At 44.9% G+C, this 20,355-nt stretch overlaps 1 protein-coding gene across 1 annotated transcript in view; it reads right to left on the minus strand.

Moving 5' to 3' along the window:
• TIMP2 (TIMP metallopeptidase inhibitor 2) overlaps positions 1–19,456 on the minus strand; it is a 56,782-nt gene extending 37,326 nt beyond the window's left edge. The window contains exon 1 of the mRNA XM_070740157.1: positions 18,614–19,456. Within this exon, the coding sequence (XP_070596258.1) occupies positions 18,614–18,743 (130 nt within the window). The 5' untranslated portion in view covers positions 18,744–19,456. The remainder of the gene's footprint in view (positions 1–18,613) is intronic.
• Between the last annotated feature and the right edge of the window lie 899 nt (positions 19,457–20,355).

Raw genomic sequence — 20,355 nt, forward strand, 5'->3', positions numbered from 1 at the left:
AACAACAAAAAAAACCCCGCAAAAAAAACGCTGCCGCCCGGCTGTCACCTTTTAAAACAGCGGGGGGGGGGGGGCTTCCCAGCAGCCTCCTGAACCCAAACGCCAAACCCGAACTTCCGGGTTCGGCGTTGGGAGGCTGCTGAGAAGCCCCCCGGCTGTTTTAAAAGGTGACAGCCGGGCGGCGGGGCTTCTCAGCGAAAGTTCGGGTTTGGGAGGCTGCTTTGAGGAGGCGGGGAAGCCTCTTGCAGCAGCTGCCACAGCCGCCGGCTTCCCCGCCGCTCGCCCGCCGAGGATGCTGACCTGCTGCCTCGCGGGGAAGCCGGGCAAGAGCGATCTTCTGCCGGCCATGGGCGAGCGGCGGGGAGTCGCCCATGGCCGGCAGAAGATCGCTCTTGCCCGGCTTCCCCGCAAGGCAGCAGGTCAGCAAGAGCGATCTTCTGTCGGCCATGGGCGACTCCCCGCCGCTCGCCCATGGCCGGCAGAAGATCGCTCTTGCCCGGCTTCCCCGCGAGGCTTCCCCCCTCCTCACCTGCCGCCCGCCCGTCCAGAATGCTGACCTGATGCCTCGCGGGGAAGCCGGGCAAGAGCGATCTTCTGCCGGCCATGGGCGAGCGGCGGGGAGTCGCCCATGGCCGGCAGAAGATCGCTCTTGCCCGGCTTCACCGCGAGGCATCAGGTCAGCAAGAGCGATCTTCTGCCGGCCATGGGTGACTCCCCGCCGCTCGCATTGGGGGGGGGGCTGTCAGGACACCCCCCCACCCCAGCACTTTGCATCCCACCGGCTAAGAGCAATCGGGCAGCAGCTTCTGCCGGACACGGGCAATGAGCGGGACAGAGAAGCGGGGAGAATCAGGAGGCTCCTTTGGCGGCTGGAGGCTGCCTGGCTTTGTGTTTTTGGCTGGGGGAGGAGGCAGTAGGACCTTCCTAACTCCCTCCCCCCCAGCCAAAACCCCAAAGCCTGTTTGCTGCCACACGATTTAGCCAGGACAGGAGCGAAGTGACGTGGAGGAATGGGGAGCTGAAACCGGGCGGTTTCAGCTTTCCATCCCTTCACATCACTTCGCCGCTAAATCGTGTGGCAGCAAACATGCTTTGGGGGTTTGGCTGGGGAGGAGGGAGTTAGGAAGGTCCTACTTCTCCCCCCCAGCCAAATCCCCAAAGCATGTTTTCTGCCACACGATTTAGCGGCGAAGGGACGTGAAGGGATGGAAAGCTGAAACAGCCCGGTTTCAGCTCCCCAATCCTCCAGGTCACTTCGCTCCTGTCCTGGCTAAATCGTGTGGCAGCAAACATGCTTTGGGGGTTTGGCTGGGGAGGAGGGAGTTAGGAAGGTCCTACTTCTCCCCCCCAGCCAAATCCCCAAAGCATGTTTTCTGCCACACGATTTAGCGGCGAAGGGACGTGAAGGGATGGAAAGCTGAAACAGCCCGGTTTCAGCTCCCCAATCCTCCAGGTCACTTCGCTCCTGTCCTGGCTAAATCGTGTGGCAGCAAACAGGCTTTGGGGTTTTGGCTGGGGGGGAGGGAGTTAGGAAGGTCCTACTTCTCCCCCCCAGCCAAATCCCCAAAGCATGTTTGCTGCCACACGATTTACCAGCGAAGGGACGTGAAGGGATGGAAAGCTGAAACAGCCCGGTTTCAGCTTTCCATCCATCCACGTCACTTCGCCGCTAAATCGTGTGGCAGCAAACATGCTTTGGGGGTTTGGTTGGGGGGGAGGGAGTTAGGAAGGTCCTACTTCTCCCCCCCAGCCAAAACCCCAAAGCATGTTTGCTGCCACACGATTTAGCGGCGAAGGGACGTGAAGGGATGGAAAGCTGAAACAGCCCGGTTTCAGCTCCCCAATCCTCCACGTCACTTCGCTCCTGTCCTGGCTAAATCGTGTGGCAGCAAACAGGCTTTGGGGTTTTGGCTGGGGGGGGAGGGAGTTAGGAAGGTCCTACTTCTCCCCCCCAGCCAAAACCTCAAAGCATGTTTGCTGCCACACGATTTAGCGGCGAAGTGACGTGAAGGGATGGAAAGCTGAAACCGCCCGGTTTCAGCTCCCCATTCCTCCACGTCACTTCGCTCCTGTCCTGGCTAAATCGTGTGGCAGCAAACAGGCTTTGGGGTTTTGGCTGGGGGGGGGAGAAGTAGGACTTTCCAGCAGCCTCCGAACGCCGAACGTGGAAGTTCGGGTTTGGCATTCGGCTTCGGGAGGCTGCTGGAAAGCCGCCCGGCTGTTTTAAAAGGTGACCGCCGGGCTGGGGGGCTTCCCAGCAACCTCCCGAACCCCGAACTTTTGCCGAACTTCCGGGTTGGGGTTCGGGGGGTTGCTGGGAAGCCCCCCAGCCCGGCGGTCACCTTTTAAAACAGCCGGGGGGCTTCCCAGCAGCCTCCCGAACGCGGAACCCGGAAGTTGTTCGTAACTCGAAAAAAGTTCGTAAGAAGAGGCAAATTTTTTCTGAACCCCGGGTTCGTATCACGAGTTGTTCGTAAGACGAGGGGTTCGTATCTTGAGGTACCACTGTATTTTGATTTATACATTTAACTATTGTCATCCTAAATCACTGACATCCCTTAAACTCTGCTAACCTGGTAACAAAATGTTTGAAAACCAACCCACAAGCTCAGAGAATGAACCTTCACCCTCAACTAACTATTGTGACAAAATAGGGTGCTTATGTGCAAAGTCTACAAAACCATTTACTTAAAAGGAATAATGTTGCATTTTTATTCTTACTATAATTACTGTAACATTTTCAATGCAGTCATTTTCTGAAAATATTTTCTGGGCTTTTTTTGGTTTTACTTTGTTCACAATTCAACATTTACTGGCAGTTTATTCTAAGGCAGCCACTGAGGTTTACTATGAATCTTCTATTTTTAATCAGGCTGAAATAAAGTAAACAGGGTAGTAAGCAATGCAGCATGTTTTAGTCATGTGTATATGAGTGTGGGTGAGAGAGAGAAATGAAGAAAGTAGAAAAAAGAAAAATATATAAAGAAGGGGCGTTGGGCTTACCTGATACACCCATTTTCATGGCACTCCATAGGAGAGGCCAGGATGAGTAGCTCTGGTCTTCCAGCTCTATGACTGAGTGGTAACATTTAGGGCCACTTCCCTGCCAATGGTCCAGTTCAAAACAAAGCTGACACGACATCCAAGGAATTGCAGAAAACATCCGAATGTCACCTGTGCCACCAAATACCAGGTCCTTTGCAATGCAGCGAGTCCTGAGGAAAACTCCTGGCTGGGGCCAGGAAAAATAAAAAACAACCCAAATAAAACCCTGGGGGGGGGGTCTGCCCTCTCCTATGGATCACCATGAGAATGGGCATATCAGGTAAGACCAATGCCCTTCTCCATGGCATCCTCCAGAGAGGCCAGAATGGGACACACCAAAGCTTGGCATGCCCTATGGGGGGGGGGGGTGAGCCCCCTCATGATTGTGGACCTGCCTCAGAACTCTCTTGACAAAGGCAGCCTCCGCTAACGCAAAAGCGTCAAGTCTATAGTGGCAGATGAACGGCAATGGAAAAGTCCATGTCACCGCCCTGCAAATGTCTCCCACTGGAGCTTGAGGGGCCCAGGCAGCGGTAGTAACCATGCTCCTGGTCGAATGAGCAGTGATCCTCCGGGGCACTGGGAGCGACTGAGCCTCATAGGTGCAGGCGATAGCCGCTCGAAGCCAATGGCCCACCGTAGAAGGTGTCACCTTGCAGCATAGAGTCGACGGCAGTCTTCCGGAAGGAAGCAGTAGATGGAAATGGAAATGTGAAGGGCCTTTTCCACATCCAGAGTGTGTCAGATCTGTTCCAAGGCGTGCTGCATCCTGGGCCAGAAGTCTGGCAAGATCATCTTCTGTGCCCAATGAAACAAGAAATTGACCTTTGGAAGAAAGGTGGGGTCCAACCACAGAACCACTTTGTTCAAGTGAAACACACACAGGTATTTTCGCACTGATAAAGCCGCCAACTCTGAAATACGCCTGGTTGATGTGCCGGCCGCCAGGAGTGTCACCTTGGAGAAGAGTAGCCATAAGCTAGCTTCCCGTAATGGTTTGAAGGGACTTTTAGTAAGGGTCTGCAAAACCTTGGTCAAGTCCCAGGTGGGATAACAATGGACCACAGGGGTTTTAAATTGGAGGCCCCCTGCAAAAATGTCCAAATTCTGGGATGATGGGACAGGGAATACAAATCCCCCACCTGTAACAGCATTGATGCTGCTATCCGATGCTGTAGTGTGTAAGGCGACAGCCCCTTGTCCAAGCCCTCCTGCAAAGAGGTAAGAATGTCAAAAAACATCCACTCCCATGGGATCCAAGTGATCCACCGCCAAACAGCTGATCGATCCAAGAGTCGTCCAATACGAAAGAGAAGCTATGTTTTGCTTTTTGGTTAAAAAAAATTCAGGGAGCTTTGTTCAGTGACAATTCTAAATTTAGCTAAGGAGAAATCTCCAGAGCATCCTTCAGAACTAGGAGTTGAAGAACTGGACCGCTGGCAGGGAGGCGGTCCTAAATGTTACAACTCAGTCATAGAGCTGGCGGACTAGAGCTACCCATCCTAACCTCTCGGAGGATAACATGGAGAAAAGTCAATTCAAAAAGAACCAAAGAATGGCAATACTGAATGCTCATTTGGAAGGGAAAGGAACACCACCTTAACTTTTTCCTGCAATCACCTGATAACATCCAGAAATATTTTTCAAAGGAACAGGCCAATGTCTCATTTGGTATAGCAATCAGAATGCCCAATGGCTTGGGAAAGATGATAACATCTTACATTTCCATTTTTCTCCTTTATACTAGGAAAATGGATAGCTGTCTCACCAGGTAACCTCAGGTGTTAAGATCAAGAAATCTCGGATCTAAGCAAATTTAGTAGATAATTGGAAGCTAATGTTAAGGTATTCAGTAAACCCAGATAATCGTTGTTTTCCTTTTCAATAAACCTGGTTAGTAAGACTATAAGAATTTACACTTTTGGTTGGGAGTGGCTACTTATAAAGTTGACAATTATTGCCTATGGACTACCTATTTTGTGAGGTCTTGGTGAGAAGATAGAATACAAATGCAAATGAAGAAACTTCACAAATATGATTATAGGTGTTAGAACCATATTGTCCAACTATTGCTATAGTGCTACCATTGACAAATAAGGTGACTAGGGAGAACAAGTGTTAGCCATTACATTTGGTCAAGACTTCCACTTTCTCATCTCTAACCCAAAGCAAAAATAAACCAACATATACAACTAAGTGGAAGCTGCTTGTTCCTGACTAGATAAAAAAAGAAATAACTTGCAATGAACTAAATAGACTTCTTGCATCCAGAATAGAGATCTGGGTGGCTGTTAACTGCACAACTGCCTTATAGCCCCAAAACCTTTCTTCTGAAGAGTCCTACATCAAGAATTCAAACATTAATGACTGAAGATTGGTTCTAAAAATTCTGATCACTGACCTGGGGATAGTCCAGAAAAAGACTCTGGAGAAATATGCCAAATATGCATACACGCATCCACCCCTTGGCCCCCATGATAAAGAACTCTAGTTATTTCATACTACACGCTTAGATCGACTCAATTTATTCATCATCTTTCCAGCACCCAAGGGAGAGGCACCATTGATTACAAAAATGTTAACAGATCAATTAATGACTCTCAGGTTGAATTAGAGCCTAGTATATACAAGGTTACACTGCCCAGAAGACTGTGAACTCTCAACTGAAGGAGTGGAACCCAAATTGAACACTGTGGAAGTGGAGCTTTGGTACCAAGAATAAGTGTGTGTGTGTGTGTGTGTCCATGTATGGGTGTGTGCGCGCCCACACAGAGGGAGGCAAAGATAAACTCCTAAAAATCTCAACCTCTCAGCACTTTCAATTGCTGCTAAGTCTCAGTTCATAATTCTGTCAACCTAAACCCATTCACAAAATCATATTCAACGTTAGCTGTTCTTACGTCTCTCCTCTATACATATTGAGCATGTTGGCCGTTTCATTTTTGGGGAAGGCTTATGTGTGTGTATCTTCATCCTTTATCTAATTACAGTGGTACCTCATCATACGAACTTAATTGGCTCCAGGAGGAGGTTCGTAAGGTGAAAAGTTCGTAAGATGAAACAATGTTTCCCATAGGAATCAATATAAAAGCAAATAATGCCTGCAAATCCTTCAGGAAAATCCCAAACTTTAGAAGGGAGGAGAACAGAGGGCAGGGAGGAGCAGCTAAAGGGGGCGGGTGGAAGAAGCAAGGCTAGGCTAAAGGGTGAGTGGGAAGGAAGAAAGGCCCCTCCCTGTTCTTTTTTCAAAAGACACCGTTTCAGTGCCTTTGCAAGCATGCAAAATCTTTACTCCTCCAAGCTGCCCCTCCCTTTTCTTTCTTAAAAAGACACGTTTCAGTGCTTTTGCAAGCATGCAAAATCTTTACTCCTCCAAGCTGCCCCTCCCTTTTCTTTCTTAAAAAGACACCGTTTCAGTGCTTTTGCAAGCATGCAAAATCTTTACTCCTCCAAGCTGCCCCTCCCTTTTCTTTCTTAAAAAGACACCGTTTCAGTGCTTTTGCAAGCATGCAAAATCTTTACTCCTCCAAGCTGCCCCTCCCTTTTCTTTCTTAAAAAGACACCGTTTCAGTGCTTTTGCAAGCATGCAAAATCTTTACTCCTCCAAGCTGCCCCTCCCTTTTCTTTCTTCAAAAAAGGGGAAAAAAAGAAACCCCTTCATCCCAGCAGCAGCTGCTTGGGTTCGTAAGGTGAAAATAGTTCGGAAGAAGAGGCAAAAAAATCTTAAACACCGGGTTCGTATCTTGAAATGTTCGTTAGAAAAGGCATTCGTAAGATGAGGTACCACTGTACTTCTGAAACATCAAAATAAAAGTCATTTGAACAGAAAAGAAAGAGTTTGACAAAGGAATATTTTCAGGAAGAACATGAAGCCAGCCCATTAGTGCTGGCCAAGGTGAGCTATACTTTAAAAAGTTTTAAAGGAGGTGGAGAGGGTTGAAGGAATTAGGGCTTGAACCTACAAAAGAAGGGAATTAAGAGTGGGAAGGTTCTTTACACAAGTGTCCTTGTCTCAGTGCGATGCTTCAATCCTGAATGTATACTACCAAAATCATGTGCATTTTCAATATATAAGCAAATTAATGTTCAAATAGGATCTGGATTCCTTACAGTGCATGCTGATCTGATGTAACACACATGGGATTGGGGGGAGGGGAGGGAGAGGCTGTCCTGTGTGGCACTTAGAAGAGTCATAGGAAAATAGGATATTATCTAACAGTCACCAGATATCCAATATTATTCTATGAATAATGCCACAGACTCAAGATCTGCAGGATGGTTCAATGGGATGGGCTGATTGCAGTTGTACAAAGGTTCCTGTGGACCTTTGTGGCTGCATGGCACAAAACAATGCAAATAAAAATAGCATAGTGTTGTGGCTGCCACAACAGAATCTGCAAACTATCTGGTCCTAGATATCTCATTTTCCTGCTTGCTTGCCCTGCCCCACAGCCAAGCTGATTTGCACGCCTCTCCTTCTCCTAACCATGGCTGATCTAACAGGTGTGCAGGAAGCCACCCCCATCGAAAAAGCCTTGGTTTTAGTGTTGCACACAAAACAGGCGTGCACTCTCACATTTTCTGCGAACCGGTTGTTAAAGTATTTGCAACCCACCTCTGTGCATAGGGGAGATGGCCTAAGCACATCAAAAGAACCCTTCTGCCTTCGACTTTTTCCCCCATCTGGAAAGGCCCCTAAAGTTTACAAGGATGGGACAAATATCTCCAGCAGGAACTCATGCGGTTGCACGACTGTTTAAATCCCTCACCAGGGCCAATTCTAACATTATGGCAGAAAGAAATAATCTCTCAGGTAGCAAATGAGCCGGGGTGGCGCAGCAAGTAGAGTGCAGTACTGCAGGCCACTGAAGCTGACTTGTAGATCGGAAGGTCAGCGGTTCAAATCTCATCACCGGCTCAAGGTTGACTCAGCCTTCCATCCTTCCGAGGTGGGTAAAATGAGGACCCGGATTGTGGGGGCAATAGTCTTGCTCTGTTAAAAAAGTGCTATTGCTAACATGTTGTAAGCCGCCCTGAGTCTAAGGAGAAGGGCGGCGTAAAAATCAAAATAAATAAAATAAATAAATAAATAAAATAAATGATGGTGAAGAGAGCAACAATCTCCCCATTCCCTGTGGGGTTCCCAAAGTAATATTTTCTCCTGCCCTTCATTTGCTGCTAATCTGAAATAACATTCAGATGCCTATCCAGTTGCATTGTGCAGGGCGAACTGCAAGACAAAGTATTTTCTTTACTGGGAACAACAAAATGTTTCGACTGGATTTTTTTTAATATACCGGTAATCCTTTTAAAGATTAAAAAATCCAAGTTGTAAGAGACTATGGTGTATCTTATCTTAGTCATCTTGGTGTTCATAGTTTGATACCAGCCATGCTTTTCTTGCCCAAGCTAATTTCCTGCTTCAAGATCTTTCTGCTGAAATAGGAAAAGGAGGAGACCAGGAATTGATTTATAAGTAGCTCATTTATTTTTCTGTCCAGTGTTTGGTGATAAGTTGTACTTCAGTGGTACTACACTGCCTTCAAAAGGCTCTAGGTGTCTGTTTATAAGCAGCAGAATGCCAAACAATGTAGAGAACACTGGATTTGGTGGATCATTAGTCTGATCTGATACAGCTTTCTGTGTTTCCTCTCCTAAAACTGCAGAAATCTGCAGAAAATCCCATGTACCCAGAACAAAAATATAATTAAAAACCAGCGCTGTTCTCTCTGAATAGGATGTGGGCTTCAGATACTTTTTATTTATTTATTTATTTTGTCTAATACACAATGAAGGTAGAGGACACCTTCGAGGAAATAGAATTAAAGAAAGAATAGAAGAGAGAGTATAGGATTAAATAATCAACGAGACAATAGAAGAAAGATATAGGGATAGAAGAGAAGATATATACTTTGTACTTTAATTCCATCAATCCTGATTATCAGAAGAAACTGGGGATTATATCCCCAATCATTACAAACATAAGCATATAAGGGAAAAGTGGAAGGCAAGTGATGAAACATAGATTACAGTGTGATGATGCAAGTCCTATGATATAATCCTGGATATTCCAAACATTGGGAGACAAGAATTCATGGGCAGGCTTTGCACTATGATATTGTCACATACTGTATGTGTCACTCTTCCACCATTGTTCCTAGCTGTACCAATGATTGCAAAGCTACCAATTGCCTACTTTCAGTAGATTAAAAGTCCAAAAGCAGTGCATCCTCAGGGAGGAAACCTAATTAGAGCTCTGTATGATTATTGCTTGCAGCAGATGGAGGCAAGAAATGTTGCTAAACTTCTAGTTGTGGAAAAAAAATAGTATTGCACCAGTCTTCAGTATATATTTCTTATTCCAAATCTATCCTGCTCTGCTCGTCACGCTCTCAGAAAATTTAGTTTTGAAATGGCGTACTCAATGTTTTACACATGTAGTATGTAAAACATGTCATGTTTTTAATTCAGTGGATTCTTTCTCCTCATTCAAACCTTCTGCTAACAAATAGACTTCATGCCAATATCCCAATATCCCACCAAGTTCTCAACACATATTATTTAGTCTGAAACATGACCAGTCTTTCTCTTTTTCCATTGAGCCACCTAGGTTTGGTTCTCAGATGTCTATTGTTTCTGTCACTACAGACAACTGCCACATCTTTGAGAAATCAACATGTTGTGTAGCCTACTGCCATGTAGTTCTCTCCCCATCATTTTTCATACTGAATTTCCTATTATGACCTATATTTTCCTGTGTAGTTATACATCAAGCAATTTCCCCCTGTAATACCTAAAGGATCCAGAATAATTATACTCCATTCTATGGTCAGGGGAATCAACCTTCTGAAATATTAATGAATGTTGGAAAGAAACAGAGGAGGTTCATCTATTTTTCTTGTGACAATTATTTTACCCCTTGGATAGGAAAGAATGTTTATAGCTCAGGGGTTGAGCAAAAGCTAGAGTTCAATTCATCCCTGAGCTACAAATATTGTTTTCTATCGGTACAGCTTAGATTCCAGCTGTTAAAATTAAAACAGAAAAAAATATTATTTAAAATAAAATTATTAATCAGTATGGGTTCTCTCATATCTCGACCACCCTGCTATCAGGCTGTTAACTTTCCTTTTCAAAACTTGTTCTGGCTGATGAAAAGCCAGACTGTGATAGCCAATTTAAGGGATACTAGAAATAATAGGGCAATCCGTAAAAAATAAAGAGTCCTGTGCACATTAAATACTAACAGGATTATTATCATATCAGCAGCCATATGGCTATAGTGGCATAATTGATATTAACCCAAGAGAACTGCTCCTAGAAGGATTGTCTCAATATCCAAGAAAGTGTTAACAAGGATTTCAGCTTATTCTAAGAAACAGAAGGATGTTTTTGCGGTTGAAAAAGTCACAAGACCCTAGTGCAAAATTCTTTGACCCAGAAATTCTCATGAAGGAGGAGGTCTTGGATAGTATAACAAAACAACAAATAAGTGCTGCTGAGAAAAGTCACTCAGTTCCTCCAGACATTACAAAATTAAGAAAGGCAGTTTGGGCATACCAATTCTGCAAATGCTGACAGTCAGAATCAGTGAGACAAATAAGTTACCCCACCAAAATATTTCCAAATCCCAACTGTAGAGCAAGGTCCAGAAAAATAAGAGTTGTTCGCTTATTATGTTAAGGGGGCATCCTCAAGCTATGGCCCGTGGGACAGATCCGGCCCACCAAAGCCATTAAACCAGCCCGTGAGGGACGAGGATGCCCCGCCCACCTCGCCACAACCCCACCAGCCGGCCGCTACCCTTTGGTCAAGTGCAGGACTTATGTTTGTGAGGGCTGGCAGAGTGCTTCTAGGGGGCGGGGGAGACAAAAAAGGAGCCGGTGAAAGTCCTGGAGACTGTCCACACGCCCTACTTTTGGCTGGCAGAGTGCTATGGGGGGGAGGGACAAAACGGGCCACGCCTTTTGCCAGCCAAGGAAATAACTCAAAGATTTGCCAGGGACTTCAGTCCACCCTCACTGCACTGGGGGGTAGGGGAACCAAAGGGTCCCAACAGGAGAGGATGCTGCTTTAATTGCACTGTGTGATGCTTCTTGGAGGCAGCTTTGCTCAAACTAGGGGTGGGGTTTCAGCTGACACAAACGTCTCCTGACTGTTTCTTCATGGATCAAGTGGGGGATGTTTGCTAGCTCAGAAGGTCAATTTTCTCTGGCAACGGTAAGGCAATTTGAGTTTGGGAGAGATTTCGGGCTTGGAATGAGAATCGATCAGGAATCAGGTGAACTTCACTCCTTTCTGTGGATCTGCACAACGTGGGATTCTTTGGACAACCACTTAACTAACTCAGTATCTCCTGCGAGGAGATAAGTGGAGAAATACTGAGGGGTGGGGGCAGGTGTTCAAAGAATCCCACAGGGAGGGAGGGAGATATGAAAGATGTTGATCATAACCTCCTTGGGCTGCAAGAATTGAGAAGAATTGTTGCAAAACTGAGTTTTCTAAAGTGGACCACTGGACTCGTAAACAACTTAAAAATGATTTAGTAAAAAGAAGTCAAACAAAAGCAAATAAAACACATCCACGAGGAAAACAAATTTAAATTTGTGTGTATTATTTAATGCTGGGATCGACAAACCCAGGCGCCTGGTCGCCAGTGGCGCCTAGAAAATGTTGTCTGGCGCCTAGAAAATGTTGCCTGCTGTACTGTATGTATACAGTATATTTTTCCCGCCTTGTGTTTACGCCCAGAAATGGTACATCTTGGCTTCCGTAGCTCCGCCCATCAACCTCGGAGCGAGCTGCTTTCCCAGCGTCCCCTGCGCTTGCGTGCGTCTCTCCCTCCCCCCCCTTGCCTCCATTCCGCCGTTCTTTTTTTAGAAAAAACAAAACCTCCGACGGTTCACTTCTTGGCAGCCTCCCTGTGCCGCTTGCAAAAGAGACGTCCAGCCTTTTATTTTCCCCCTTTTCCCTTCTGGGTGGGTGACAAACACGCATGGGTCCCGAAGCTCGTCCTTGCCTCCCCCCCCCCCCCCATCATCTCATTTTCGCATTCTCCTCTTTCGGCTCCTTTGCCTAGTTTCCCTTCTCTTACTTTGCAGCAGAGATCCTGGGCTCTCTTGGCTAGTGGGAGCCGATTGGCTGTGTGTGCATCGCTCCGTCTTTATTGTATTTATTTATTTGGTACGTATTGGTGGCATACAAAGATCTAATCCTATTGATGTACATGATACTAGTAGAAGAGAAACATTAGGACAGGGGATGGAAGGCACTCTGGTGCACTCATGCACGCCCCTTAATCTTTCTCTCTCTCTCTCTCTCTATTTTCCCCCTTGCTCCTCTCCCGCCTACCTTTTATAGAGGCTACCTTTGCTATTTAGATTGTCTGAATGGCCTCGGTTCGGAGCTTTTGAAATTTGTGCTTGTGCAAGAACTTTACACATCCTTCTGATTGACGCCCAAGTGCTGCTTTTGATCCCAAGAAGCAGGAGAGCAACAAATCCTCTCGGATAGGTTATGGATTTTTTAAAATAAAACTCACCAGGCATTGAAGATCCAGTGATCAGCATTCTTTTGGCCTGTTTGACCAGAACCTAAATCCCTGTGTACACTTATATGGGACTTGCTTTCAAGAAATTGTCCCAAAAATTGTGTTTTAAGTCTGTCTGTGCTGCCCCTGCTGGCTAAATAAGCAAAGAGTAAGATCAGCCCCATAAAGGGTGTATGATTTGTGCATTGAGCAAGTGCATCCACAAGCTCACTCCAGGTCCTGTGCTGGTTTTTGGCATTCTAGTGGATGTGACTCAGATGCCCAATTTTCTATTGGTAAATTAATTTCTGCTGATCCCTGCAGAGGTGGGAGAATGAATTTGCATGCTGCACTTTTTATCTTGGTATGAATCTGGCAAAGTTAACCATGGTTTTTCTGGTGAATTCTGTATAGCTTTTTTCTGCCTGTAGTACAATAAAAGCTTTTCTAACCAATCTTGGATACGGCGTGGCTATTCTTTTCCTTTGGAGGCCCACTGATCTTGGGGTTTGTGTATGTGGGGGGGGGGTGGATGTCTCTTCAAATTAGTGTTAACTCCTGGCAAGATTTACAGATGTATTAGCAAAATTTAACCAATAGAGCAGAATTGGTAAAATAGCTTCAACATCTTTAAAAACTAGTGAAAATGTGTGTACTGTGCTGTCCTTAATGTATAAATTGTCAGGTTTAGAATTACCAGCAATCCTTAGCATCACTGATTAAAAGTTAAGACAGAGGCTGAATCAATAAACTACTTCCTTGAAAGGAACCACTGAATTCCATACCTGGAAATTTATATCTAGCCACTTGCTGTGTTGTTTGCAAAGGGAAATTGTGTCTTGTTTTTGTTACATATTGCTTTTCTGTAGTCCCCAATTCTTCCATTTCTGGTTTTGGGATCAACATTCCAATTTGTTGCCATGGGTCAACTAACTTTGTGTGTAAGATGCAATGTAATATCTGTCTCCAGTATTCTGCAGGGACTTTCCTATTGACAAATATAGATATCTGTGAATTAGTTCCATATTTGTTTTAAGGAGAGTTTTTCCTTTTGCTATTGCATTTTTTTTTTCTTAAAGCAGTGCTAAGGGCTAAGGTTTCTTATTTTGTACATACTGTCAGATTCTCCTTGAAAAATAATGTAGATGAATAGACTATTATTCTCTTAGTTTCCAGAGTAGTTGCACACATGGATGATGGGGATAATGGACATTTGGGATAGAATAGTAATGAAAGAGCTCATTTCTTGAACTAGATTTTTCATGCAACCTATTTTTTTTCTATATTAATTTTGTCTAATAATGGATACCATAATAAGTACATTTTTTATGTTCTACAACCAATTAATACATTTTGTCCTGCATCAGAAACTATTGCATGTGACTAATTTGTACCAATTTCAAAGATTTGTTCACTGATAGCAATTTTCTCTCTATTACATGTGTACTGTACTTTAAGAGCTTTTTATATTAAAACTTGAAATAATGTAAAAGTTATTATCTGAAGATATTTTCTGCAAATATTAATACTACTGCTTATATGTAAATAGTAATGATACATTCCACACAGAGAAAGTTTATAATAGTGGACTGCATATTGAAGAGAAATAAAGTCAGAAGACATTCTATGTGTCTTAAAAAATATTAAAACCTTTACTCCCTTTAGAAATAATACTAAACAGTTAAGATAATTAAGGTCTTCTTTCTCCACTTCTTAATACTTTTTAATTCTGTGTTTTTGGTCTGATTCCCCCCCCCCCTAAATATTACAATTAGAATTCTCTAGGCTACACTAATTTATTCCATTCAGTTTATGTGGCAACCAGCTCACCATTGTGATCCTAGGTGGCTAATAGCAGTTAAAAATATACAATCAAGAATAAAAATAATTAAGAGGAATTCACTTAAAACCCGTTATTTTAAAAAGAGACAAAATCTTTGATGCAAAGCCTATACTTTTGTACTTGAATCCTGATATCAAGCACAAGTTCAGTGTATGTCAGGTTTTGTGTTGTGATGTTACAATATATTTCATAACTTAACAGCCCCATGCGGGTACCAATGGTTGTAACCATGGCTCAGAGTAGAGTAACATATTAATATTAGAGATCATAAAAAATCCTAGGTGGCATAGTGTAGCCTTTTCCCACTCTTAGGAAACTAGGAAAAGAGAACAATGAAAGGAGAGTAAAAAAAGTACACAACCTTGGGAATTGAACAGCTTGCATTCAGAAGTTGTGGGAGCTTCATCACTGGAAGCTTTCAAAAAGAGAATGGACTGCCATGTGTCAGAAATGGTATAGGGTCTGCTTGGGCAGGGGGTTGGACTAGATGACCTATAAGGTCCCTTCCAACTCTGTTAATCTGTACCTGTACTAATGTCAGTTGACATTCCTACTGCAAAGATTTTCTGAAGCTTAAAATATGAAACTAGTTGTGATAGAATAGGATTGCCAACTGTTCATGTGCATCAGTTGGAGATTAAATGCATTATGATGGTATAGAGAAATAATGCCATATAACTTTGTTACTCCATTGCGATATTGCATTTAAAAGTAAAATGTTGTTTATAACGTTTGTAATGTTTTTTTTGTTAAATTAAAAACCAAGTTTGCTTAAAAAAAATTCTGGCTCCTAAATTTTTTGGCTGGCTCCTAGATTCTGAACAACTTTGTCGACCCCTGATTTAATGGACTGCTAAATTGGCAAAATGGACTGCTAAATTGACCACGCCCACTCAGTCACATGGCCACCAAGCCACACCCACCTAGCCAGTTTGACACCCCCCCCCCCCCACAGTCTGAGTGACCATGAAGTGGCCCCCTGTTCAAAAAGCTTGGGGACTCCTGTGTTAAGGTTTAATGAAAGGAATTTCACAGGGAGAAAAAGATGAAACTGAGTCCCGGTGTTTTCAAAAGACAATGTCAAAAAAGAGCAACAAGTGAAGGATGCAACCCAGCATGCCTGGTTTAAACAGGTAAAACAAGTCTCTCTCTCTCTCTCTCCCTTACCTCGTTCATTCTTTATTTCTAACTGCCAAGAAAAAGGGGCATAGGATGATATCACAAGGATTTGATTAAATCAACATGGAAACAAGTATGTTTTTTTCTCATGAGGCCCTCAGCCATGCTGCAATGGAAGCCTTAGTGGAGACATTTTTCCACTCACACAAAAAGCAACTACCCACAATGCACAACTCTGGATGGAATGAAATAAGTAAAATTTATTATGAAGGAGTTTCAGAATCTTATATTCCAAAAGTGGCAGGTGAAATAAAGAATTAAATGGGCAACCAATTCCTGAATCTCAGTTGCTTGGGAACCTTGTACAATTGCTCAGAACCTAGGACAAGATTCTGAAGGTTCAGAAATGTTCTCCCCTCTTTGTTACTACTTCATATATTCAGGTTATGCCTTCACTTTGGTTTTGGGTTCCAAATGATAATCTGACTGCTTTTGGACCACTGGGTCAGAATCCAAAGGTTAGCAAGGCAGAAGCAGATGGCTCTTAATTTTCTGACCTCAGGCCAAAGAAATTATCCCCAAACCAATTATAGGCTGTCCTCAATTTATGACCATTTATTTAACAATGGTCCAAAGTTACAATGATGTCAGAAAAACTGGGTTACCATCCATCCTTGAAGTTATAGCCATCAAGCCATTCACCCAGTCATGTGGTCACAATTTGGGTGCTGGGCAACCAGCTGGTGTTTACAATGGCTGCCATTTGCCAGACAGCTTCCAACAAGCAAAGTCATTTGGGGAGCCAAATTCACTTAATGACCCCATGATTCATTTATCAACCATGCAATTTGCTAAGCAACCAGGGTAAAAAATGGTCATAAAAATCAGGTCCAGTCACACGATCACTCACTTAACAAACAAGTCACTTAGTGACCAAAATTACAGTCCCAATTGTAGTCATAAATCAAGGGCTATCTGTACCTCTCTTAAATACTTTTTTTTACTGGGCATATGGAGGTTGTCAAACACTAGGAAAAAAATTTGGGTCCCTCCTTCGTGATTTTACGTCTGTCTCCAAATATTGCTAGATTACCCTGTGAACAACAGCTCTTAGTTTGATTTCCTCACCCTCATTCCTGCCCCCTCCCACAAAAACTTTGGGCCTCTGGCTTGCTTACCACACAGGAAGTATGTTTGATGATGATGGCACAAGTAAAAAGCCCACAGCTAAGGGACCAATGTTTGCTGGAAGGCTGCTCAAAGCCCTCATTAATGGGGGGGGGGGGATTTAATGACATATAACTAAAAGCAAAAACATACCAAGATGCTTCTCTCAAGAGGAAAACCAAAAAACGTTCTATCCCTGAGTCAGGAGTTTTAAGAGACTGTAAAGAAATTATATTTACTGTATATAATTTATATTAGGGAATGGAAACCTGGTTCATTTCCACTGCCACTTCACAGCTCTTGAGTTTTGTTTTGTTTTTCAATCCTTCTCTGCCTCCGTTTCTGACTTTCTTCTTTCCAAACCCTGGCTCTTTGAACCTCTGTAATTTTGCTTTGCCCAACCTGGAAACAGTGAAGTTCAAGTGGCCCTTTGGGTTTGAGAATTCTGGCAAAATCCCAGGGCACAACTGGAGTATACAGTGGTACCTCTACTTAAGAACGCCTCTACTTAAGAACTTTTCTAGATAAGAACCGGGTGTTCAAGATTATTTTGCCTCTTCTTAAGAACCATTTTCTACTTAAGAACCCAAGCCCGAAAAATTTTCCCTGGAAATTTGAGAGCAGTACGAAGGCCCAGCCAGTTTCCTGCATTTCTCTCTCTGGCGGTGTATTTCGCGCTGGGTGTATGGGAGGTGTGTGCTCCTCCTCATTGCCTCAGAGTCCCTCTTTTTTTTTTAAGCCTTAAAGTTTTGGATATTTTTGATTCACCTCCCCTCCCTTCTTCCTTCAGCAGCTACTGTCCTCCTCCTCTTCTTCCTCTTCCTCCTCCCACCCAAATTCCGAGCTTTTGTTTCTTTCCTAATGGGTTTGTACACATTATTTGCTTTTACATTGATTCCTATGGGAAAAATTGCTTCTACTTAAGAACGTTTCTACTTAAGAACCTGGTCACAGAATGAATACAGTTCTTAAGTAGAGGTACCACTGTATTGGCATTCAGAATTCAAGGCAGGGAGGGACCAGAGAGCTCCGTATACAGTAAATGCAAAATAGAACTGTCCAGCAAGCGATCAGATAGATCTTCTACCTCTGTTGCCAAATTATTTGCGGGTTAGGGAAGGTTGGCTGCAAAACCTCTCATTGCAAAAGTGGAACGTTGTTTTTGCAAAGCCATACAAATCTAAAATCCTACATATCTAAGGGGGGAGGGTCTCATTCCCCCCCCTCTTCTGGGTCATCTGAAGATGGGCCCAATATAGTTCAAGCTATGGCCTTTGTGAAGTTTTCATTTTTTGCAGTCATTTCTCTTTCCAGTTTCCACATACTTCCTCTTCTCCCCTCCCCATTTCGAAGCTGTTCCATCCGAGTCTGGCAACAGCCTACATTTTGCAGGCAGAAAGCCATGGCCAGAAATTAGGAATTTCAGTCCGCGGTTGTCTTTTGTGCTTTCAAATGAAATTCCTGTGGATCGGGTCAGCGAGCGCGCTAGGGCGAAAAGGCGGGGAGGGAGAGAGAGAAAGGAAGCGAACTGCAAGACGAAGCGAGCCGGCACTTCGCTTTTTCTTTTTCTTTAAATCTTGGCTAAGGCGGTGGTTGGTGTTTTTTTAACCCAAGGGATCTGCAGAATCAGCCCGGGGGCATTCAGACGCCCGCATTAACGACGGAAACTGTTGGTCGCCGGCCAAGCAGGGGCCAAAGCGGGAATCGCGAACGTGCGGGCTCCCTTCCAGGTTTCTCCCAACGCCGCTCTTTTCCTTTGCAGGATTAAAGAGATGGGGTTGTTTTGCCCGCTAACAAGTGAGTTTGCAGTAGGGGGAGAGAAGAGAAACGCGGGCTCGATCAAAGCCACGAGAAAAGCCACTAGGGGAGCCGCAGAGGAGGGCGGGCAGCCGTATTTTTTTTTTTCTTACCTACATCTGCATTGCAAAACGCCTGTTGCGGGTGCACCGGGGAGCAGCTGCAGGCGTCGGCGAGGCGGTCCACCCTCCCCAGGAGCAAGACGGCCAGCGAGGCCAGGAGGCTCGGGAGCGTAGCGCTCATCTTGCGGAGCGGGTGGGAGGGAAGGAAGGAAAGGCTGGCGGAGGCGGGGGTGGCCGAGGCTTTGACTGCTTTTCACGGCTCCTGCCGCCTCATCCAGACAAGAGCGCGCGCGCGCGGCCCCGGCTCAGCCCTCCGAGCGCGGGGATCTGTGAGGCGATTCCGGGGGGACGCGGCGCGCCGCTTTCCGCTGGCGGTTGTCCTCCAAACTTTGCCTCGCAGTCGAGCCTGTCTCTCCCGGGATGGGGTGGAGAGACTGAGAGGGGTGGGAGGGAAACAAAAAGGTTCCCGCGGATGGGGAAAAAAGAAAGCCGCCTCTCCGATACAGCTCCTGCTTCTTTTGCCTTCTGGGGATGTTTTTCTTCTCCGGGTTCCAGCCTATAAGCCTGGTTTTTTAATGGGTTCCCCCCAGGGAATTACGGCCCCTCCTCCTGTGGCGCTGGGCCAAAACGGGCGGTTGGCCTGCTGGGCGCTGCTTTTCCTTCCCTCGCCTCGGGCCCTGCGAGGTTGGTTCTCGCTGCCTTTGCTGATGACAGTTGCCACACACCACCACCCTCCTTTCTCAAACTGTATGTAATTCCCCACTCAAGAACAGCCACTCTCCGTGAGTCCGGGCGAGCAGCAAACGGGCTCTTATTTTTTTACAATTTTTTTTGTCAGAATTATAATAGCAGTTGAGCTTAGAAGGAATGCAATTCCTGATGTGACGTTTCCTCAAAACCGTGGTTAGAACTTGGTCTTTTCCCATCGAAATGATGTTATCGAGTCCATTGCTCCCTCAGGTGTTGGACGGCATATAAGCAGTAAGGGCTACTACCCTTACTAAGGGTAGTAAAATTTTTATTACCAGACTGGGGGCGTGGCTTATGCATTTTTTCCCAACATCTTTCAGTGCAAATTGGGTGCTCTGGGGTGGAGCTCCATTTTTGCTATCCCACTGCGTTCCCACCCCCTCCCGGCAGCAGCCCTCCCCTGAATATAAGTCCAAATAAATAAATTGCTGTCCTGATCCGGGCTCTTAATTGGGATCTGCCTCCACCCAGACTTTGCTGTTTAGAAACCCAACCATGGTGCAGGGTACTAGAGAGGGCCTAGCTCAGTGGTTCCCAACATTTTTTTGCCCATGCCCCACCTAAGCATCTCTAAAATCCTGATATCACCCCCCCACACACACACACACATATAATTCTTACTGTTCAAAAAGTGAACTCATACAGAGGAAGCCTTAAAGGCCATTAACTTGGTTTAAACAAGGTTCCAATTGCCCCCATTAAAAATCAAATTGCTCCCCCTATGGAGCGTGAGCCCCACGTTGGGGACCACTGGCCTAGCTGCTGTTAACAAGGCAGTAAAACCTTAATAAATTCTCCAGAACATCTGCTGAAGAAAAAGGACATCACTGTGATGGCAGAGTACCAATCTACTGTAGTTTATCAAGACTCTGAAATGTGGGCAATACTAGTTCCAGAGTCTTGGGAAAGGCATCCTCCATCTTTCTCCCTGCATTAATCTTGACAGAAGATGGTGTTTCTAGGCAACCTTGAGTTCTGGCATCAATAAGAAAGATGATTTTCAATAAATAGGAAGTAAAGGACTTGAAGCTCAAGGCCAATGC

This window comes from Erythrolamprus reginae, chromosome 2 (assembly GCF_031021105.1).
Source record: "Erythrolamprus reginae isolate rEryReg1 chromosome 2, rEryReg1.hap1, whole genome shotgun sequence".
Lineage (NCBI taxonomy): Eukaryota > Metazoa > Chordata > Lepidosauria > Squamata > Dipsadidae > Erythrolamprus > Erythrolamprus reginae.